At 33.6% G+C, this 24,591-nt stretch overlaps 1 protein-coding gene across 2 annotated transcripts in view; it reads left to right on the forward strand.

Annotated features, from left to right (window-relative positions):
• The window catches only part of CCDC47 (coiled-coil domain containing 47), a 39,284-nt gene extending 15,709 nt beyond the window's left edge, over positions 1-23,575 (forward strand). Inside the window, exons 2-13 of one of the 2 annotated variants that reach the window (XM_012548473.3) lie at positions 7,285-7,550; positions 7,981-8,088; positions 8,479-8,653; positions 13,666-13,787; positions 14,035-14,100; positions 15,119-15,220; positions 15,762-15,872; positions 17,588-17,673; positions 19,176-19,234; positions 19,553-19,662; positions 19,877-20,044; positions 22,536-22,659. In XM_012548473.3, the coding sequence (XP_012403927.1) occupies positions 7,290-7,550; positions 7,981-8,088; positions 8,479-8,653; positions 13,666-13,787; positions 14,035-14,100; positions 15,119-15,220; positions 15,762-15,872; positions 17,588-17,673; positions 19,176-19,234; positions 19,553-19,662; positions 19,877-20,044; positions 22,536-22,616 (1,449 nt within the window). In that variant the 5' untranslated portion in view covers positions 7,285-7,289 and the 3' untranslated portion in view covers positions 22,617-22,659. Of the gene's footprint in view, positions 1-7,284; positions 7,551-7,980; positions 8,089-8,478; positions 8,654-13,665; positions 13,788-14,034; positions 14,101-15,118; positions 15,221-15,761; positions 15,873-17,587; positions 17,674-19,175; positions 19,235-19,552; positions 19,663-19,876; positions 20,045-22,535 lie in introns of those variants that run through there. The other variant, XM_031965890.1, reaches the window with a different exon arrangement.
• Positions 23,576-24,591: the final 1,016 nt, after the last annotated feature.

Genomic DNA, 24,591 nt, shown 5'->3' on the forward strand with positions numbered 1-24,591 from the left:
TTTCTACAATGTCCTTAGCAACTAGTCATCAAGCTTTTACTTGACAATCTTTAATGAGGAGGCATTTCTACTTCCCAAAACAATCTGTTTCACTTTTTGACAACCTTAGTCATTAGTATGTTTTCATTTATGTTAAACTGAAATTTCCAATGCTTATAATTTTGTCCTCTTTAGTCAGAGTAAACAAATATAATTCCTATTGCATTACAAATCTTTAGATATCTGAAGACAATTGTTATATCTCTGTTAAGTCTTGAGACTTAAATATCTCTATTTCTCATTTGTCATGCTCTCAAGGTCCTTCACCATTTTGATTACTTTCTTTAAACATTATCCAACAAAACAGTAATTTACTAAAATAAATACAATAAAATTAAAATCCAGAATTTGACACAGTACTCCAAGTATGATCTGATAAGAACAAAATATAGTGGAACTATCAACCCCGTTACATATACTATTCCTCTCTTATTATAACCCAAAGTTAAATTATATTTTTAATTGCCTATTTTGTACACTTGATTACTCATAACATACTAAAAAACCTGGGTGTTTTTTGAACTATAAAGTCATGCCTCCCTCATTTTGTTTTTATGAAATTGATTTTTTTTAACAAGTGGAAAACACTTAAATCTAGATTTATCCCAATGTTCTAACCTTTTAAGATCATTTTAGATTTTGATCTTTTTATCCAACAAATTTGATATTCCTTTGGGTCATCTGCCTGTTTAATAAACATATGTTTTTATTCAAGTCATTGATAAAAATGCTTGTCACAAGGCCAAGAACTAATCCTGTAAATGCTACCTTAGCAGAAGTCTTCATATTTGTTGCCATTTTTCCTTTTAGATCTTTTAATCTACATTTTCTTTCTCTTTCAAAACATCCTCTACTTCTGCACTCCCCAAATATTTTTGACTGGTAACTAGACAAGTCATTCTTCAACTCCATCCTACAAGACTTCCATATAAGTTGATAAGAACATACTTAACCCTAGTGTCTGGTTAGAAAGATTACAAATCCTAACTGCTGTCAGTCCAAGTGAACTCAAATCTCATCAATAAGAATATCATGGGAAACTGAGCTCTATTATTCAGGTTTGGAGATGTCCTGTAAACATTTGGAGTTGTGGAATCTAGAATTCAGAATAACAGGATCATAGATTTAGATCTGGAAGGACTTTAGAGGTCATCTAATCTAATTTATTATTTTAAAAATGCAGAAACTAATCCTGAGAGAATAGTGGCTTACTTAAGGTTACACTGATAACAGCCAGATTCTAAGCTTAGGACTTTGAGTCTAAGGGCAGAAGTGGGATGAGGGCACAGAGATAAGTACTAAAGCCAATGAGATTTCTAGGGAAAGAGGTTTAGAAAAAATAGAAGAGGGTCCAGAAGAGTCCCTTAAGGAATTCATGTAATAAGTTAGAAAGAAGATAAGTGTGTGGTTCAGACATAATTTAATAAAAATAAAAAATAAAAAAAGCTGGAGAGATATCTAGAAACAAAGCAAAGTTTATTATACGTTCTCATGAGAATCGGGTGTCCCACCCATCGAGTAGACAATAGAAGGGAGGAGGCACCCTAGGGGGCAAAGTCAACACTTTTTATCCCCAACGCAAATACCCCCTCCCACCACTGACCCTCATCCTTATTGGCTGAGGATCGAAAGGAGATAGTGTGAAGATTTAAGTACAAAGAATATGGAGTCTTTAAAACCAAGGGAAGAGAAACTGCAGTAGGAAGGGGCAAATCAGTAGTGTTAGAGCTAGAGCAAAGTCATTGTGACTAAGGACTAAGAAGTACATTGGATTTGGTAAATAGGAGGTCATTGGTGATATCTCAGAATACTTTCAGTAGTATTGGAAGCAGAGACCAATTGGCAAGGTCTAACTGATGTACCACAAATTTGCAACAAATGAAATAGCCTATTTTTGCCATTATAATAGTATACAGTAACAGTTCTCAAGAGGAAGAGTGGAGGAAACATTAAAGGTTACAGAGGAATAAGGTCACAGGTTAAAAATAATGAAAAGTCAAGGTAGAGGAAAGGAAGAATTTTAAGGTAGCTTGTAAAACATTAGAATGGTATATCATGTAATTCAAGGTAGATCTGGAAGTAAATGAAGCTGGAGGAAAGAGAGTAATAATGAGTCAAGAGACTAGAGGTCAGGATGAACTGAAGAAACAAAGGTTCCAGCTTCCAAGTATAACAATTTATTAAGCAGTGTATGCCATTTGTATAACAAATCAGTACCAGACCTCCTCAGCTTAGCCCTGGACCCCAAATACAGAGGAGACAGATTTTTTTATGCATTAAAAGAAAATAATTAACAGGATGTAAATCAGGATATAAAATTAGGTCATCAGATTTCTAATTAGAGAAAAGACTGGAAACTTTTCCAAATTGGGAGGAGAGTAACTAGATACAATTACCTGAAATCAGAAAAAGAGGACCATTCTTTTTTCAAATGTCTGTATTCAAAGGTACAAGGAAACAGTAACTAATTGAGTAGTGTGGAGTTTTCAGATAAGACATAGGAGTTGCTTGAGAGGTATAATTGAGAGTTAGTGAGCGGGTCACTAACTCAGGCATCTTAATAAATAAATAAAACAACTTAATTATTTGCTGTTTTACAGCAAAGTCAGTCAGGTCCTGAATGGAAACTATTCCATTTTTAGATGGCTCAGATAGAAAGTTGGGCATAGCCAGCCTGAAAAATATTGAGTTCTTGTGCAGTCAATTCTTTGATGAGGTAAAGGGATGGAATTTCTCTTGAGATGGATTTATGATTGGTTCTATACCTTCCCCTCTTTCAGTCAATACGTCTTCAGTTTTTCTGAAACCATTTCCTTTATTTTTTATTACACAGTATTAGTGCATTACATTCATATACCAAAATTTATTCATCCATTCCCTAACTAATGGGCATGCCCATTATTGTCTAATTCTTTGCCTCACAAAAGGAGTTGCTATAAATGGGGACTGAGTGTGACAGATCATAATATAGTATTTTCATTATTTTTGTTGTTTGCTTGCATTTTCTTTTCTTTCTCATTTTTTTCTTTTTGATCTGATTTTTCTTGTACAGCATGATAATTATGGAACTATATATAGAAGAATTGTACATATAATATATCTTCAATTACTTGCCATCGAGAGGAGGAAGTTGGAGGAGGGAAAAAATTTGGAACACAAATTTTTGCAAGAATAAATGTTGAAAATTATCTATGCATGTTTTGAAAATAAAAAGCTTCAATAAAAATAAATAATTTTTGAATGATTGAATCAGTTCAAAACTTCACCAATAGTGTGTTAATGTTTCATTTTTCTGTCCATCCTATTATTATTATTATTATTAGCTAATCTAGAAGGTATGAGGTAGTACCTCACAATTGTTTTAATTTGCATTTCTCCAATTAATAGTGTTTTTTCATGTAGCTTTATAAAGATAGCTTTGAGTATTTCATCTGAAAACTTTATATCTTTTGATCTTTTATCAAGTTATAATTGAAAAATGTTTCCCTCCATGCTATTCCCCTCTCATTTGTTCTATTGTCTCCTTTTACCCTGTCCCTTCTCAAAAATGTTTTACTTCTGACCGCTGCTTCCCTCAATCTGCCTTCCCTTCTATCACCCCCTACCTCCTCTCTTATCTCCTTCCCCTCCTATTTTCCTGTAGGGTAAGATAGATTTTTATACCTAATTGAGTATGTATGTTTGGACCAATTTTGATGAGAGTAAGGTTCTCTTATTCTCCCCAGTCATTCCCTCCACTGTAAAAGCTTTTTCTTGTCCCTTTTAAATTAAAATTAAAATATTTTAAATTAAGATAATTTATCCCATTCTACCTCTCCTTTTCTCATTCTCCCAGTGCATTCCTATTTTACTTTTTCTAGATATTATATCTTTTCAACTCACATCTGTGTCTTCTATTTATATATATTCCTTTCACTACCCTAATAATGAGAAAGTTTTTTTTGAGTTACAAGTATCATCAATCTTTCCAGATAGGAATGTAAGGTTTAACCTTATTAAGTCCCTTTTGATTTCCTTTTCTATTTACCTTTTTATGCTTCTCTTGAGTCTTATATTTGAAAGTTAAATTTTCTATTCAGCTCCAGCCTTTTCATCAAGAATGTTTGAAAAACTCTTCTGTTTTATTAAATGTCCAAAATTACACTCCCTCCCCAAAGAATTACACTCAGTTTTGCTGGGTAGATTCTTGGTTGTAACTAACTACAGTTACTCTCCATATCCAGAAGCTCTAAATCTTGTGTCATCTTGACTGTGGCTCCATGATACTTGAATTATTTCTTTTTGACTTATTGCAACATTTTTAACTTGACCTGGGAAGTATACAATTTGGCTATTATATTCCTGGAAGTTTTCATGTTGGGATCTCTTTCAGGAGGTGACCAGTGGATTCTTTAAATTTTTATTTTTTATTTAGCCTCTGCTTCTAGAATATGAGGGTAGTTTTCCTTGATAATTTCTTGAAATAAGGTATCTGGACTTTTTTTTCTTTTTATTTACTTACTTGTTTGTTTTTTTGCTCGTGGCTTTCAGTTAAGCCAGTAATTATTAAATTATCTCTCCTGAATCTTTTTTTCTTGTCAGTTTTCCTAATGAGATATTTCACATTTCCTTTTATTTCCTTTGCTTTGATTTGGGTTTTTTGATTTCTCATAAAGTCCTTAGCTTCCATTTCCTCAATTCCAATTGTTAAGTAATTTTCTTCACTGAGCTTTTGTATTTTCCTTTCCATTTGACCACTTTTACTTTTTAAGAATTTTTTTTTTATTGGAACACAGGGTTTTGCAAGAGTTAATGTTGAAAAAATTATCGATGCATATCTTTTAAAAATTAAACCGCTTTAATAAAAATAAATAAATAATTCCCACCCCCTGTACCCCCCCCCCCCCCCCCCCCCCCCCCCAATGTGATTTTTTTTTATGCCTCTTCTCTTGGGCAGTTCTGCATTTCAGGGCATTTTTCTTCTTGTTGGCTTTTTGTAACTTTTATTTACCATCCACCCTCCTATTTTTTAAGATTTTTTTTTTCCAGTATTTTTTGTTCCTCCACCAGGCTGCTGACTTTTTTCATGATTTTCTTGCATCATTCTCATTTCTCTTGCCAATTTTTCCACTCTCTCTCTTGATTTTAAAAAATCCTTTTTAAGCTCCTCAGTTACCTGAGAACAATTCATATTTTTCTTGGAGACTTTAGATATTGGAGCTTTAACTTCATGTTCTTCTGCCACATTAGTGACTTTCTGTGCTCAGAATTTTTATTTGTTGTTTGCTCATTTTTCAAGTCTGTTTCTTGACTTGTAACTCTTTCTTAAAGTGGGGCTCTGCCTTTAGGGTAGACAGAGCACTGTGAGCAACTACAAGCTTTTTTTGCCTTCAAACTGTGTTAAAGGTCCCTGCTGCACTGTGACCTAAAAGCTCTGATGTACTAGTAGTGTTTCTCCTCACCCTGGGATGGCCATTGAGGGGATAAATTGAACTGTGTGTTGGTGATATGAGAGTTTTATATATGTAAAGGAAATGTTCTAGAGAAGGAAAGGAGTAGAACAAGCTAAGTGGTTGCATCTGGCTAAAAGTTACTCTTTCCTGGGTAGAACGCAAATTGTTTTGGCACTTTGAAGGTCCTTAGGAGGGGAATATTGAAATTAGACTAGATAAAAACAAAAAGTTTGAAGGCCATAAAGATAAATTAGCAAGTCTTCCAACAAAAGCAAAGATCCTATGAGAATCATATTGCTTGAAGTGCAACATTTTTTAAAAATCTGATTTACTGTCAGTTATCTTCAAAAATATTAAGGAGCAAAATGAATTTTCTAAGTGCTGCAAACAATGTTACTCATAGGATTTATATTATTATCTTTAACTGCCTTTCCACTCACTTTTTCTTTTAGCCCAAAAAGCTATTTGGTTAGAATAGTCTTGTTACTAAATAGAGGAACTTCAGAAATAAAGCCAAGTAGCAAATATTTCAGCAGTAAAAGGGCTGAATGTGCTTTGATTTGATTCTGTGATTCTCATATTATTATGGTTTATATTACTCTAATATAATTCCTTACAATAATAAAATATGTTATACTAATTCATCCTTATCTAGTTGTACACCAAAAGATGGGTTGTCACACTAAAATAGAATTGATTTAAATACTTAAGAACTTCCCTACACCCTCCTGTTTAATCCCATAACCTGGTTTTTTCCCCATCTCTTCGGTCTCAAAAGCAGTCTGTGTTTGCTGCTTCTACTTCATCACTTGTCCATTATTCCTAACTCCTTTTTATAATCTATCCTCTGTTCTTACCACAATATTGAAACTAACCCATTGGGTAATTCTACCCAGTTGCCATTTCCCTTAATAAAACTTTTAACCAAATGTGTTTTTTCCTTTGAATTCTCATGGCATTTTGTGCCTTTTCTATAAACCTAGCATAATCTGTTCCATATTTTAGTTATTCATGTTCATCAATCATTGAGCATTTATTAAGCATCTATTATGGGCCAGGCATTATGCTAGGTATTTTGTAGGTATAAAGATCAAAGTGAAATAGTTGCTACCCTTAAGGAATTCATATTCTAACAGGGAAGAAGCAGTATGCCCTTATATGTATATACAGAATACATAAAGCAGATACAATTTAGGGCACTAGAAATTGTCTTGGACAAACAGGCAGAAGGTGGCACTTGATCTGGTTCTGAAAGAATCTTAAGCCAAGAATCCCAAGAGGTGTAGGTAAAGAGCATTCCAAGCATGAAGGTCACCTAGGATAAAGGAAGGATTGGGGTGGAAGTTAGAGGATCATGGGTAAAGAACACAAGGAGATGTATGGCTGTACCATAGTTCTGTAAGAGAGGGGTGTGCAAAGAAAGGTAAGTTAGGACTAGCTCTGAAAGGCCCTTATGTACCAAACAAAGACATTTATTCATAATTCCTACTTTAGTGCTGACAATAAAAGAGTCCCCAAGTTCCATCCCCATGTTTTGCATATTAGAAAGCCAAAACACCTAGGAGTGAAATGGCCTTACCAAGGTTTCATAGCTGATTGTGTAAAAGCCAAGAATAAGGCCCTTAGTTATTTAATTTCTGGTTTAATACTCTTTCTTACTATACCACATTTAATCAGATTGCTTTATAGGAAGTATTGATGAAATCTTATGGCCTTGTATCTTTTTAAAGAAGTATTCACAAAATCTGGTTATTTCTGGCTGCAAGTAAAATTATAGTTTTGTTTTGTTTCTGTTCTTGTTTTTGTCTCGCAGTCACCATGAGAATTATCTGCTTACTCTGTGTGTGTCTTTTGATGCTGGGGGATTTCTTGGAAGCCAAGTTTGATGATTTTGAAGATGGAGATGATATGGTAGAGTATGATGATAATGACTTTGCCGAATTTGAGGATGTGATGGAAGATGTTGTCACAGAGCCTCCTCAGCGAGTTATCACCACTGAGGAAGATGAAGAGGAAGCCACTGTAGAGCTGGAAGGGCCAGATGACAATCCAGAGGACTTTGAAGATGCAGATCCTCAGGTGAACTTCTATTCTAAGATCACCTACAATAATCAGATCAATAATATGTGAAAATAACTAACAACTTACTAATTATATGAACAAAACCCTTTTCCAAGAAAAGCTCTATTGCCTAGAGCTTTCCTTTTTTGATCGATAGGTGGAGCCCTTCTCCCTCATTAACTACAATTTCTAACAGTAGCAATACATTTATCTTGTAATGAAATGAATATTCTTCTTCCTTACACTCACATTAAAAGCAGAAAACAGTAGATAAAGGTGTATGAATTGTTTGGAAGCGATCTGATCGATTTAAATTCTTAATACAAAAGTATGGAAGATTACTTTTAAAGAACACATTTCACATTTTTCTATTCTCTGCTTGCTGTTTTACATACTCTTTATTTTCCCCAAGAAATATCATCTCAAATAATGTTTTTCCTTTTCTTAGGAGGGGGATACTGAGAATGAACCATATGATGATGAGGAGTTTGAAGGTTTTGAAGAGAAACCAGATATGTCTTCCAGTAAAAGCAAAGACCCTATAACAATTGTTGATGTAAGTATATAGGGTACTGAATGCCAGACAACTCAGTGTGATATTTTGTTCTTTGGCTTCAAATTATAATTACTTACACTTAACCAGTGTTGCAGAAGGAGAGATACATGAGATGAATGCCTTCTAATATGTCAAATATAGTTTAGTATGTCAAATATAATTTCCAATTCCTTTTTGTCATTCTATTATATTTTCTTGATGTTTCTCTAGCAGGATTAATACAGAACATCAGAATGTTTCTTAATCATTGTATGACTATCTTCCCTGAAAATAATTTTAAGTGTTTCAGCAAAACAGCCATTACTTCTTATGGTTTATATCTTCTGGAATTCTTCTATGTCATATAAGAAGCCACATTATTTATTATTAACTATAATAACTTTTTGCTAGGTCCCTGCTCATCTCCAAAATAGCTGGGAAAGTTATTATATGGAGATTTTGATGGTAACAGGCCTGCTTGCCTACATCATGAATTATATTATTGGAAAGAATAAAAACAATCGTCTGGCTCAGGCCTGGTTCAACACCCACAGAGAGCTTCTGGAAAGCAACTTCACTCTTGTCGGTGAGTTAGACCCATCTAGATTGAGCTACTAAACTAATAATGATCTTCTGCAAATGGTTTCCTGCTCCTAATATAAACAACTACTTTAGTAGACTACTCAAGATCTGCTGAAGGGAAAGTATTGAAGTACTGTCTTAAGGCTCACTGTCTAAGGAGTAGGGGATAAAATTTTATAAGCTTGTACTTTGTTCACCTGAAGGACTTGTGAAAAATATTTTTCTCTTTATTTTGTAATAAACATACATATGTCTTCTGTCCTTTAGATAGTTGGAATTATACTCATCAATCTCTCCTTATCTTGTGGTTCCTTCTTTACTGCTCACCAAGTTTCCCCCATCCTTAAAAAACTCTAATTAGCTCTTCCTGTTCCTTCCAGCTGTCATTCATATCCTCCCCTGCTGATCTCCTACAAAAGTTTTCTGTTTTTTAAAGTCTATTTCTTCATCTCTCTAACCTCATTGAACAACTGACACTGTTCTTTCCAAGTTACAAATTTACCTTTGAATACCTCTAGCTTCCTCCTGGATACTTTTTGCTGTCTGGGTTTTTGTGACTCTCTTTTCTCCCCAGGTTGTCTCCTATTCTCTGAACCTCCTTTCTCTCCTTTCCCTTCCCTTCCTTCCCTTGCCCCCAGCCTCATTTGCTGTAATTTCATCCAGATTACTTCCTTTGAAAGCCCCCATCTACTCTGACCTCTTTCTCTTTTCTCTCTATGTTCATGGGTTTATTTATCATCTTTATACAGATGAATTCCAGACTGATAAATCTATCTCAGTCCATTGCTCTTTGCTGAGCTCCAGTTACATATTACCATCTATCTAGTAGGTGTTTCAAATTAGAAGAACTAATACTCAATATATTCAAAAACTCATTTTCTTTCCCCCAGATCTTAATCTAAATTCCAATCAGCTGATAAATGTTCATTAAGTACTTATACAGTATCAGACATTGTGCCAGATTCTAGGAAGAGAAATGCAAAAAAAGAGAGAGAGAAGAAAAGAAAAAAAAAATTCCTTCTTTGAAGAAGCTTACATTCTATTAGAAAAAACTGTAAGCTTAAAACTTACACCAAGATTTTTGGGATAACCTGTATGTTTTTGCTTATGTAACTAAATATGTATACCTTATGTTGTATATCTTAGAATATAAACTCTCTGACTGCAAGAACTATTGAATTTTCACTTTTTGTATCCCTTGTGCCTAGCATAACACACAGTTGATGCTTAATAAATGTTGGTTGTTATATCTTTAATCTATTCAAAAGTTAAATAAACATAAATAGCCTCTTCTTCCTCAAACATTTGGCATATTAACTTTTATAAGTGAAAAAATATTTTCTGTGCTAAATTATATCAAAGGAATGATTAGAATTGAATTTCTTTTTTTTACTCAGGCAATAATGATAGTAAATTTTCATGTTACATACTTCATTAAAGTTAACAAAAGTAAATAAAACTGTCTCTCAAATCTATACCTGGGTACCTTTAATGAACAGCTACTGTCTGGCTGTTATAGTAATTTCCAAACTTCATATATGGTACTCTCAATTGGTGCAGATTATTTTCATAATTTATATTTTGGTCATAAAATCATGAATTCATTAAAATTTTGTAGTACAGAAACCTTAAATATACATAGATATTAAATTATTAATGAACTCCTTTAAAATGCTTTTTATTTACAACTTGTAAAATAATATTATTTATATAATGCTTGAGCTTCCTTTTTGGTAGTTTCTCAAAACCTGATACCATTGATAATATTTCTGTTCATGATTGCTTTTTAATCACTAATTGGGATTGAAATTTTGTCTTTATTATAGCTACACCAGAAAACTCTGTTTCACACAAGCAAAATGTTATAAATAGGAGCAGGTTTTGTATTTCTTTATTTGATAAACAAGAGAATTCTTTATTCTCCTGTAGCCAAAATATAAATGTTTTGAACATATTTTCTCAGAAGTCAATCAGGGTAAGATCAGATATGTCATATTTATCTCTAGCAAACATGTTTCTTATTCATTTTTATAAACATCTAAGTCTTAAAATAAATAGAAAATTGCTTCTACAGACTGGTAAAATGATTAATAAATGTTTTCTATTTTATATGTAGGTCAGGCATTTTTTAACTTGGGGAGTTTATTTAAATTAGGATGCTCATTAGCTATCTTCTACTGTGCCATTCACAATAAACTTTTAGTCACCAAAAGTACCAAAGACAAAAATGAAAGTCTTTTAATTCAAGAATAATAGCTCTTAACTTTTTCAAAATGTAGTCACTGTTTCATAAGGAATTTGCATTGATTTATTTGGAGTATTTAGTTTTTCAGAAATATCCACCAAATATAAGTTTTAAGGGAAAATTTTTATTAGTATCTTGTTTTTACATCATTACCTTCATTTCCAAATAAGCCCTTCCCTCATCTTTTACTTAGAGTCATTGCTTCCAGGAAAGAGAAAAAAAACTTAAAGAGTAATTCATCAAAACTAGCTAGGTCTGATAGTATATGCACTATTCCACACCAATAGTTCTGCATTTCTTTTTCTTTTTTCTTTTTTTTTTTTAAATAACTTTTTATTGACTGAACCCATGCCAGGGTAATTTTTTACCACATTATCCCTTGCACTCACTTCTGTTCTGATTTTTCCCCTCCCTCCCTCCACCCTCTCCCCCAGATGGCAAGCAGGCCTATACATGTTAAATATGTCACGGTATATCCTATATACAATATATGTATGCAGAACCGAACAATTCTCTTGTTGCACAGGGAGAATTGGATTCAGAAGGTAGAAATAACCCAGGAAGAAAAACAAAAATGCACACAGTTTACATTCATTTCCCAGTGTTCTTTCTTTGGGTGTAGCTGCTTCTGTCCATCATTGATCAATTGAAACTGAATTAGGTCTCTTTGTCAGAGAAATCCACTTCCATCAGAATACATCCTCATACAGTATCGTTGTTGAAGTATATAATGATCTCCTGGTTCTGCTCATTTCACTTAGCATCAGTTCAGGTCTCTCCAAGCTTTTCTGTATTCATCCTGCTGGTCATTTCTTACAGAACAATAATATTCCATAACATTCATATACCACAATTTACCCAACCCATTCTCCAATTGATGGGCATCCATTCATTTTCCAGTTTCTAGCCACTACAAAGAAGGCTGCCACAAACATTTTGGCATATACAGGCCCCTTTCCCTTCTTTAGTATCTCTTTGGGGTATAAGCCTAGTAGTAACACTCTTCAATGAAGAAAAGTAGGTTCAAGAAATGGAGCCAAGTTTGGTCATTATAATTACACAACAACCATATGAAAAAGTGTTCCAAATCAATGACAAGAGAAATGCAAATCATAGCTACTCAGAGGTTTCACATTATATCTAGCAAATTAGCAATGGCAAAAATGTAAATTGTTAGCGTTGGAGAGAGTATTATTAGAACATACTAAAGATAGAGCTGTAAATTGGTCCAGCCATTCTGGAAAGCATTTTGGAATTATATGAAGAAAGGGACTAAAATTTCCATACCCTGAGACCAAGAGGTTCCTCTGCTAGGTACATATTCCAAGAAGATTGATTATGAAAAGACCCCATATGAACCAAAATGTGTGTAGTAGTTAAGAACTGGGAAACAAAATGATTCCCATTACTTAGAAAAATTCTGGTGTGTGAATAGAATATTATTGTGCTGCAAGAAACATTGAATATAATTAATATAGAGAAGCATCAAATGACTTATATGAATTAAAGCAGAACTAGGAAAACTAACCAGATGAGGATTACAGAAATTTAAATGAAAAGAACATCAACTGAAACTGAATGCTATAAAATTTCGTTGACCAAACTTGGGCCAAAGAATAGAGATGAGAAGGAATTTCTTTCCTTCTTTGGTGATTGAGCCATAGAACACAAGCAGATAGTATGATATTTGACTGGTGTATTATTAGTTTTGCTTCACATTTTCCTCTTAGTCTGTATTATAAGAAATGGGGAGCTCTGGATGAAGAAGTAAGGAGAGAGATATTAGAAATTTAAGCTAATGTAAAAACAAAAAAAATCAGAATTTTTCCAAAAAAGCTAAAGATGTATATAAAGGATATGAAAATCTTATTTGCTTTTGGTTTTGCTGAACTTTACCTCCTTTATATAAAGGATAGTATTCTGGGATAAAGTGAATATGGGGACATACTGGAAAATGTAGGTGATATAAAAACAAATATTTTAATAAAAAGATTTTGAAATTCTTTTTTTTCAAGTGTACAGAAGAAAACAAAAATGCAGAATGGAATACAGGTCTTTTTTGTTTTTTATTAAGTATAACATATTCTTTAAGAATAAAAAACTGTGTGCAGTTTCTTATACAAAGCTTATACTAGCCTTTCTTGTTCTTTTTTAAAAATGAACTATTTTCTATTTATTAAATTCAAATAAAAATAAGATTTTATAAAACCAAGTATTTATATTATAGTTTCATTTGTTGTTTGTTGAAAAATCAGTGTGACAGCTGAATGAATTATATCAGTGAAACCCTTTTGTCAGTAAATTTTAGGCTTTTTGGTAGAAGCTTTCGATTTCAATATCTATTTTTGAGTGTTTTGTTTTTTAGTGACAGTCAATTGGCTCCTAAGGGAAAAAGGAAATAATTCCATTGAAATGGTAAGAACCAGTTGGATGGATTAAGATAATGTGTAGGGGCAGCTATGGGGCGCAGTGGATAGAACACAGTCCTGAAGTCAAGAGGACCTAAGTTCAAATCTGGTCTCAGATACTTAACACTTCCTAGCTGTGTGACCCTGGGCAAGTCACTTAACCCCAATTGTCTCAGCCAAAAATAACAATAATAATGTGTATAAAATGCTTTTTAAACTATAAAGAACAATATAATTAACAGGCATTTTCAGTATAGGCTACTAGAATTATGAAAAGAAAAGCCAATTTTCCTTAGTGGTAGGGTAGTTAACCCTAAACATTTTGTGTAATGAACAGCATTAAGCAAATTTTCTTTTTCTCAGGGGATGATGGAACCAGCAAGGAAGCTACAAGCACAGGGAAGTTAAACCAGGAGAATGAGCACATCTATAACCTCTGGTGTTCAGGCCGAGTATGCTGTGAGGGCATGCTTATACAGCTGAAGGTTAGTAGAAGAACTTTGGAACTGTAGAAATTCTTGGTCTTCCCTTCATTCTTCTTCTATAGCTATTAATTCCCTAAGGTGTAGTGCTTGCTAGTCATGTAACCTATGTGATCATGTAACCTATCCATAGATAATAGATAATATTTCTGAAAGAAATAATTTTATAAAGAATGTTTGATGAAATTTTGGATTATTATATAAGTGCCAGTTATTCCCAACTTGATTTATTATACTTAATTTTTTTCAGTTTCTCAAGAGACAAGATCTCCTGAATGTCCTGGCTCGAATGATGAGGCCAACCTGTGATCAAGTAGTATGTATGCTTTGCAGTTAGTTTTTCTGTGTACCATTTGAGTTCTCAGTTTGTACAGATCATTATTTTTCTAAATTAACTATCATTTATGGATAAAAATACTGAATTTCTCCTGAACTATTTTTCTGTTTCTTAAAACAGTTTATCAAATTAAGTCATCTAGTTTATGTTATGTTCTGTGTACCTAGAAACCTTAATATCAAGTGGATTTCTTTCCTTAGTTATAGTTTAAAGTATGGCAAACTTCTGTTAATTTATTAAATAAATATTTATTGTTCACTTGGTGTGGGTTACTATATTCAGGGCATTGTTCTGGGGCCATGTTTGATCCATATTGTAAAAATACACTTCTAAAGTTTCCAGGAGCTTGCAATTTAGTAGGAAAAAATAATTTACATAAATGTCTAGAATGCAAAGCAGCAAGTGATAAGTGCCTTAAGAATGATACAAATTAAATATCTTGAAATAGTTGTTAGATTAAAACTCTCATAATATCTTTCTATTTCTCTGCATGGAAAGTAGTGGGATGTGATGGTTAGAAAGGCCAGTGTGGGAGGTAGGAAGAGCTAAGTTCAATTCTTGCATTTTATTTAGGTCATAAGGAAATTAGTTAACCTCTCAGTGCCCCCAACAACTCCTTACGAGTTGATCTTTATTACAGATAGTTTGCTGATTTGCATAAGTGGAAGGAGTTTCACACCAAGAATTCCCACAATGATAAAGTCACCCATTTGGACATTATCTCCTCCCCATCCCATCATCCCCACTCTAATCCATTACATATTTTTCCTTTTTTTTTTTTTTTTTTCATTCAAGATGACTTCTTACAAATGTATTTTGAGACTACTTTATATAAAGAATCAAGTCGTTTGAATATCTCAATAGAGATTCTAAAGTTGAATATTTATCTTTATTTTTCCTTCAAAAGTGTAATATTAGTGCTATATTTAACAATCCACTTCAGAAATCTTAAGTCCATAAATAGACTTTATTACTTGTTTGTGATACCTGTTTTCAGCAAATAAAAGTAACAATGAATGATGAAGATATGGATACATATGTTTTTGCTGTTGGTACACGGAGAGCCTTGGTACGATTACAGAAGGAGATGCAAGATCTGGTATGTATAGTCATACTAATTTAGACATAAAAAAATGAAATGCTTTTTATTTTCTCTCATGGTAAATCTTAAATTTCTTTGTTGGAGTAGCTAGGTAGTGCAGGTGCAGTGGATAGCATACTAGCCCTGAGGTCAGGAGGACCTGAGTTCAAATCTGACCTCAGACATTTAACACTTTCTAGCTGTGTGACCCTGGGCAAGTCACTTAACCCCAATTGCCCCAGCAATAAATAAATAAATAAGTTCTTTTGTTTCCATTTCTTAAACCATGTTTAAAATAATTTACAAATAAGTTAATGAATAAAACACCTTAACTATCATACATAAGTAGGTATATACATGGTTGTTATACTTTCTAATAGATAAAGAAAAATTAGTCTCATTCTAGAGCTTTAAAGATGAGAAAAAAAAGATAAAACTCTTTGCTATTCTCTTGGCGTGGGTAATAAAGTTTCTAATGAATTAGAAGTATTCTATTAGGCACTTGATGATTTATTTCACAAATAATAAAATCCTACATTTCTCTTCCTATTTACAACAGTGTGAATTTTGCAGTGACAAGCCCAAATCTGGAACAAAGTATGGGCTTCCAGACTCCCTGGCCATCTTGTCAGAAATGGGAGAAGTCACAGAGGGAATGATGGATACAAAGGTAAATGCAATAGAAGAAGTTTCTCTGAAGGATTTTGCATTTCCAGGGTACATACCATTAAATCTATAAATTTTTTTAAACTTTTACAACTAATTTGTGTCATTTCCACATACAGATGTTAAAAATGAAAATATAATAAGGCATTACATCTGGGGAGTTGATTAAATAACATTTTGTTTTGTTAAAATATTTTCTTCTTCAATTATAACCAATAACCTTTGGAGTTTTTCTTGTTTTTGTTGTTGTTGTTGTTTCCCAGATCATTTTAAAGCATATTTTTCTGTGCTTTTTTCAGGGAGAAAGAATACATTACTACCATTATTATTCCTATCAGGAATCATTTTGGTGAATAGTCTATTAAATTTCGGTTAGGGTAGGAAGAAAGAGATATAGAAATAAACACCTAGACATTGATTGTATAGGAATAAGAACAAATCTAATTATCTCAGGTTCTATATATTAAAACCACTAGGAAATCAGTTCATATCAATTTAGTAAAGATTTGTTAAATAGTTACATATAAGACCCTTTGTTAGACAATGGCACACAAGTTTGAAATAAAACATTATCACTGCTTTTCCAGTAGTTCAAGATTTTAAAATATGCCATGTAGCAAAGCAGAATGTGTTACATTCAGAGGAAGGCCCCAGACAAAATGTTTTGAACTATTTGAGTGAGAGATGACTTTCATCTAGGAAAATTAGGAAGCTCTTAATAGAAAAGGCAATCTTTGAAGTCTGTTTCATGAAGGAAGGAATTTCAGCAAGGCAAAGATTGGGCATTTGGTATGGGAGTATCCATTGGGGCACTGAAGTAAACAAAGGCAAAGAGGCAGAAGGAGAATTAGGAATGATTGGTACACAATACCATTTGGTTGGAACATTGAGTATGGAAAGGAGAGTCATTTAAGATAAATCTACAAAGCTGGGTTGAATTCATTATGGATGGTCTTGGTCTTTGAATGCCAAAATAATGTTTACTTTATTCAATAGGCAGTCAGGAACTATTGAAAGCTGTCAAGAAGATGACAGATAAACTTAGAGCAGTGCATTAGGAAACTTGCTTGTGTCATGGTGTGGGATTGGAGGGTGGACTAAAGTGATAATTAAGGAGGTCACTGCCGTCATTAGGTGAGAGGTCATGGGGACAAAGGCACAGGAGAAGAGGGACAAGGTGTGAGAGAAACATTCCTGAGGTAAGTTCAGATGGTCTTAGAGAGGAATGAAGGTGAGAGACATACAGAAGCCAAGGTGACAAAGATTTCCATAGTAGAAAGACTACATGTATTATCAATTGAAACAGGGAAGTGAGGTGTAAAGGTGCAGGTTTGAGGGGGAAGATGATTTATCCAATTGTATGTGTTTCAGGGTACAAGTAAAGATTGATCTTTTAAAGAGGTTTCATTAAAATTATTTGTTGTTTCTGAGTTTTTATAGTTTTACTTCATGTCATATGCTCCTTAAATAATTATGCTGTTTTCTCCTTCCAGTTCAGAAGAAATTTAGGACTTATTTAGCTTCTATGTTATGACTACAAAGGAGACTTTTAATCAGGGATCTTGTTTATAAAATTTAACTTCTGAAACCTTTGCCTTAGGGATTCCATATACATAAATATAGCATTTAAAATAATAGAATTGTGTGTTTAAGAAAAATTGAAGTGCAAATGCTTAAAGTTTCAAACAAACAATCATACCTTCTTTTTTTCCCCCCCAGATGATACACTTTCTGACACACTATGCTGACAAGATTGAATCAGTCCATTTTTCAGACCAGTTCTCCGGTCCAAAAGTCATGCAAGAGTATGTATAAGAGATGAAATTCCCAAACAAATCTGCTTGACTAACTTGATGTTTTTTGAAAATCAACAAGGTGCCACTGGCAAATTTCCCTTGCAAAATGGGTAAGGGAAACTGGTGGCAGGCTACTGAACTTAAGTTCATTTTGAAAGGTGTTTGAACACCTATGTGAAGCAAACAAATGAACTTGACCTGTCTTATTGTCATTCATTTATTCATGTGGTATGGTGAATGAGATTCTGGCAGAATGAATGTGAAGGAAATGAGCTATTAATCTGTTTTTCCTTTTGTGCTTCTAATTTCTCATCCTGGTATCTATTTCTGTACTTTCAATAAATAAGCATTTATTAAGCACCTACTATTTGCCAGACACTGTGCTAAGTGCTACACTGTTTGATTTATCAATTACAAACCTACAGGCTCTGTATGGCTTCTTTCATAGTAGGTAATCTTATGCTTTCTTATGTAAAATATTTTCTAAAAGCAACAACAATAGTCTGTAGGACTTTGACTAGAAATTGTTCCAATATAAACAAGACAAAAGCAAGGTTGCCACAAGGGCTTGAATTTGTCTTTTAAATTTACAATTCTCCTTAAATTAAAATGTTTACATGAAACTATCTAACGGGTCAGCATTATCATATTAACTTCTGACTTAAATTTTCTTAAAAAAGACTTTTCTCTTGAGCACTGTGTATTTGCTATGGTCAGGAATTGCTAAATTTCAGTTTATTGTCAAGTTAAATAATTATCATTCTGCTGTTTTCTCTTTCCATTTGAGGAGAAACTTATGAGTAAGTTAGCCTCTGTATTGTTGCTACAAAAGAGACCATCTTTTTGTATAGCCTTTAATCAGAAATCTCCCGGTTAACAGCAGCATTAGGACCATAAAGTTATCACTTAATTTCTAGGTTAAAATTCCTATCAGATATTTATTTGGGTCTCTTTAAGTCTCTTTTTTGATGCCTGGTAACAAATGCAAAAGTAAAAAATCCCAATCTTAGGTTGGATAAAGAAAGTTGGCAGTTCCAGGATTAACTAAAAGGGTATAGTCCTACAACTTGTTGTGTGTTGCTTTGCTCTTAAGTTTGAACCTGCTCTATGACTAAGCTGCTTCTACCTAGAAGTTTACCACAAATAATAAGAGGTGAAAAAGACTAAAACCTTCCCCCCAAAATATGACATATTTATTAAGACTTTGCTGGTTATATACCAAAGGTTTCCTAATAGTGTTGGGCAACAGGCTGCCACTTGTAACCTTATGTGCAGAAATTGTGTAAGCAGCAATCAAATAATAAACTTCCCTGATTGTTTAATTAGTTTAGACTTTTGAAATGGATTTTGTAAATAAAGCATTGTGATGACTGACATCATATCCCATGCGTTTTCAAGTGTGTATTCATCTGTTTGTGGTGACCAGCATAGAGCATGAGCATGTTTTCCATGAATAGAGAATATATCTCTTATTCTCTATCTAAACAACTTTTTCTTTTTTCCTGGGACAGGGAAGGCCAGCCTTTAAAGCTGCCGGACACCAAGAGGACACTATTGTTTACATTTAATGGTAAGAGTTGTGGCATCAATTCATGTCTTTAAGTTGCTAGTCTATGAAGTAGTCCTCTTAAAAGGGGGATTGTTGTGGTTTCTTTTAGATAAGAGAGTTAAAGCATCATTACTTAAACCAGTATTGTCCTTAATTTTAAAAAAGAATCTAAGTTCCTTCCTATATCTTAGTTTCTATGTTTGTCCCATTTTATAACTAACTGCCTTTTAAAGAAAATGCATCTAAACTAAGATAAATGTGGAAAGCATTTCTTTTAATGATATCAAAAGAGAGGAAACTTAGAATCACTAATTAATAGGAAATGGATTTATTTTCCAGTGCCTGGCTTAGGTAACACTTCCCCAAAGGATATGGAGGCTTTGCTGCCCCTGATGAACATGGTGATTTATTCTATTGATAAAGCCAAAAAGTTTCGACTTAATCGAGAAGTAAGTGCCACTTCCTTACAACTTTGCCTTCAAATTGAATGCATGTCTCTTTTGCCAGCATTAATGTCCAATTCAGTGAAGAGATAAAGGGGTAGAGGGCTGGGAATTGAGAATGCAAAATAGCAAGGAAGCCCTTTTTTTGAATAAATGAAATGGGATTTTTGCTTTTGAGCAATGAGCTATTGATTGAAATGTTTCTTTGTCTTGTGGAAAGGGCAGACAAAAAGCTGATAAGAACCGGGCTCGAGTAGAAGAGAATTTCCTGAAGCTGACACATGTGCAGAGGCAGGAAGCTGCACAGTCTCGCCGGGAAGAGAAAAAGAGGGCGGAAAAGGAACGGATCATGAATGAGGAAGATCCTGAAAAACAGCGCAGGCTAGAGGTGACAATTCACTGGGGCCATGTCTTAGAAGAAATGGGAACACTCTGTGTTTCCCCTCCCCTTTCAATCCTACCTTTTATTCTGTACACTTGAGATATAGAGAAAATGTTTCCTAGGGACATTTGCACCATTCCAATTTCCATTGGTAGGGAGGAAAAAAATGTATTAGATCTGAGATCATGTCTGAAATAAAGACTTAGACAGGAATAGCACTAAAAATAGAAGGAAAAAAAAAGAATTTTTAATGAATTTTAAAATCATCAACAAAATTAAATATTCCACTCTACATAGAACAGAAAATATACATAGAACAGAAAAGGATGATATATGAAATGATGAATGTCTGTTAAAATTTGTTTTTTGAATGTATATTAGATATTAACAAACTGCCCTATTTGTATCCTTTTCCTTCTGAATTTTTTCATTTTCTTTTTTTTTAATTGATGCTTTTTTCTTCATTTTTTATCTTTCTCTAAGTTCCTGTTTATATACCCTACTCTCATAGAAGACCTTCCGTTGTAATAGGTCATTCAGGGAACCCTACTATGTAGGCACTTTGGAATATAAAGACAAAAGTACAACTAGTGATTATTCAAGACACACAAGATTATTCGTAGTTGCTTCCCTTTACATTATTGTGGTCATCTAGCAAATTATTTTCCTGGTTCTGCTCATTTTACTCTATACTAGCTTATACAGTTCTTCCCAAGTTTCTCTGAATTCTACAAAGTCATAATTTCTTATGATATATTCAATTGCCATTACTTTTACATGCCACAAGTACATTTTAATAGAAGAGATAGCATGGACGTGTATAAGTATATACTTATATACAGTATTCTATTCATACAAAGTAGTAATACACAATTCTGTTTCCAAGATTTCTTTTTTATGAAATAACTAAATAAGTTTCTCCTTTTGATCAGTGTGTTTAATTGATTGTTATGCTTTTTTGTCTTGGAAAGGGAAAATTAATTCTTCAGAGGATTGTCTCCTCAATCATCCCCTCTCCATCTCTAATCTCTCCCTCTCTACTGATTCCTTGTTTGCTACAACATACTTAAGGCTCCACTATCCTTAAGAAACCAAACAAATCTTTGTACTTAATACTGTTATGCTCTCAAGCTGTTTGTTATCCTTATTGTTCTTCTTTTCTCAGTCAAATTTCTAGGGGAAAAACTGTCTGTGCTCCTTCCCTCCCAGCCCTTTGCCATCTGGCTTCTGAACATACATACCATTCATCTGAAATTTTTCTTTCCAGAATTACCAATGATTTCTTAAAATTGCCAGATATAGAAATCTTTTATTAATCCTTCTTTTTCTTGATTTCTCTTTAGTATTTGATAGTATTGACACCCTCTTCTCCTAGATATTTCCACTTTTTTAGGGTTCCATGACACTCCACCTATCTGATTCACAGTCTTTGCCGAATCTTTAACTATATTACACTCTATGCTCTTTTTTCAACTTACTCTGTCACTTGGTGATCTCACCAGCTCCCGTGATTATAATTATCATCTCTTTGTGGGTGATTTGTAGCTCTATTCTTTCTGTTTTCTCCCTCCCCCAGTCCCATATTATAAACTACCTAGTGGACATTCCAAATTGTATAATAGACATTTTAAACATTCATTATCTTCCCGCAATACCTTCCCAACTTCTGAATTCCCCTTCTCAAGAGCACCACTATCCTTCTAATTATCTAAGTTCTCACCCTCTGTGTTTGCCTTAATATTACTATTTTCAATATTTGCTTAATAATGTGTAATATTGATTTAGTGTCTCAAAACAGTCCATTTTTTTTCTGTTCTTTGTATGAGGAAATATTTGTTGATGTTTGCAAAGTTCTTAATAAAAGTAGGAGTTGATGGAGAGTAGACCTGTCATTTCTTTGTCACAGGTACTTACAGAGGAGGAACTTCCTACTGTAATACATGCCTGTGCAATTTATAGTCCTTAGAGAATTGCCTGGAGCACTGAGAAGTCGAATGATTTATCCAGGTTTACACAGCTCTAGGTCTTCCTAGTTCCAAAGCCAGCTGTGTCTCCACTGAGGCAGAGATATCAAACTTTAAGCCCATAAAACTCTTGAGTGCAGTTTGAACCATATTAAAATATAATTGGGAAATGTTTTAACAAAATTAAATAAAATTGCAATACAATATATAGATAATGAATTTGTCTTTTCCTAATGACAAACCTCCTGGCAGCAAAGATCCCTGAGTTTAATACCATTGTACTTTATTAAGGTGCTCTGTTTCTCTTTAAAGTCTCTCTACTCCCCCAAAAAACCAACTAAGTTGAGTTTGCTTAATTTTTTGCTTCATTAATTCAAATTAGTGTTAGTGTACCAACAAAGTAATAGATAGCTGTGTTTGAAATTTGATAGCTACAATAAAAAAAATTTGAATAGTAATGTGGGAATAGTACTTTTTTAATTCAGATTTTGGGGTTCTGCCTTTGGCTTAATTTTGGGTTCTTTCCTCAATAGGAAGCTGCCTTGAGACGTGAACAGAAGAAGCTAGAGAAGAAACAACTGAAAATGAAACAAATCAAAGTGAAATCCATGTAAAGTGGAAGGAGCTGGCTGATTCCACTTATAAGCTCTGAATTCACAGGGTACCAAAAAAGTCCATTTCTCACTTCAAACACTCATCACTTGGGAAATCTTCATTGTAACATCAGCATTATTTATTGGTTTAGAGTTTTACAAAGTATGTGTATAAGTTTGAAGGGCTCTATTTCAAAAAACTTTTTCCAGGTAACCAAATTGTTTTGACTATTTTTTTAAAAGAAATAATAGCTCAAATCTGTGATTTTTTTATTTTTATTTTTAAATTGTAAAATGAATCATCAGTGCCAGTCACATTTCAGTACTTCTTGTTTTTAAGATATTTGGTGTCTACAAGCAAAATCCTTGTTGCTTGTGGGCAATAGAAATAGCTAGAGAAGCACTCTAAAACCACGATTTCCCAAATGACTTGAAATTGCACAATAAACATTGCTTGGTGTCACTTTCTGTGTTTCCATTAAGCTTGTTAAGGAGTACAATTTAGAGCACTATTGCTATGATCTTGAATTTTCAGGAACTCAGAATTAATGTACTTTGATTTCTAATCTGTAGGTGGGAAATGCTGATGACAGTATTATGGAATATCATGTTATTTAGGATACTTGTATGATTTAAAAAAATTCTTGGTAGATGAAATATCAGGGATAGGTAGTAGTACAGGAGCAGTTTTCCTCCTTACCTGGTGCCATGTGCTCATCAAAAAGTGAATGCTGTATTTTAAATAGTTGTGTGTACTTCTTTTTGTTGATTAAGACATGATAAATGAACAGCTTCACCTTGGGCACTTCAGTGGGGCTCTCAAATTCTGTGAAAAAGTTAATTCTTAAAATGTTTTCTTTCTTGGTTGCTGCTGCCTGTCAAATGTTTACTGAAAATCTCTTCTAGAAGGTGGCTATGCACCTTGATTTTCTTTCTGATTATCCGCCCTTCTCCTACTTGAAATCAGGCAGATCCTTTGGGTGATGAGTATCTAAACTATCCAGAGCTGTGGCTACTTCCCAAGGAAGCAGCTTTAAGGGTAAGGCCTGTCTGCACGAGCACTTTGCTTGGTCAGATCTCTGCATTTTATAAATGCTTCCTTCTAAGAAAGCATTTTTAGTAACTACTTGTACTGGGTGTTTTGTGTTGGGATGGGGAAGGGTCAGGGGTTTTTTCTCGGGGAGGGGGGGAGGATTTTGTTGATGCTTTCTGTGCAGATCTCTTCTGAGGCAATAATAATGAATTGCTCCAGAAACAACATGTGCTGAAGAAGCTTTTGTTAACTGCATGTAAACTTTTCACCTGAATTTTTATCTTCAAGAATGCCAAATCTGTAATTTGGATATGTGAATGTAATTTTTAGCAATTCATAAAATTAAATTATTAAAGTAAATACTTACATGGAATCTAACTATTTTAATGCTTTATAGAATTAGCATTGTTCCACAACTTTTAAAAATAATATAGTAAGGAAAGTTAATGTGCTATAATGTCTTTTGATTAAATGAAAGCTTTCTTAAACACTTATACATTTGGGCTATGGCAGCTAATTTTTATAATATGAGTATTCATATGAACTACCTATGAGCGTATTAAAATAATTGACCAAACATTCAGTGCCTTCCTTATTTTACTAGTGTTGTCCTTTTTCAAGACTATGAAGTTCAGTACTATTTTCTCTCTATGAAAGGTCAGCATTTAAGGCAATTCTTAAAAATTAGTATCCTTTCTTATTCACCCTTGCCTTATCACACCATGTTCCCTGTCATCAGTACATATATTCAACAATTACATAGGATGAATAGATTGTGATAGTGGATAAAACCCCCTAATTTTGAGGAGGTCCTGGATTCATTGAATCCTAAGATGTGTTTGGTTCTGAAAACTCTGTATGAATTTTCTGAGCAGGCCCTCAGAATTGTTACCACCATTATTGCCATCTTTAACCACAGAGAGGAAGGAATTGCCTGCCATCCCAAAGGAGCAGATGGATTAA

The sequence above is a fragment of the Sarcophilus harrisii genome, chromosome 4 (genome assembly GCF_902635505.1).
Source record: "Sarcophilus harrisii chromosome 4, mSarHar1.11, whole genome shotgun sequence".
In the NCBI taxonomy this organism is placed as follows: Eukaryota; Metazoa; Chordata; class Mammalia; order Dasyuromorphia; family Dasyuridae; genus Sarcophilus; species Sarcophilus harrisii.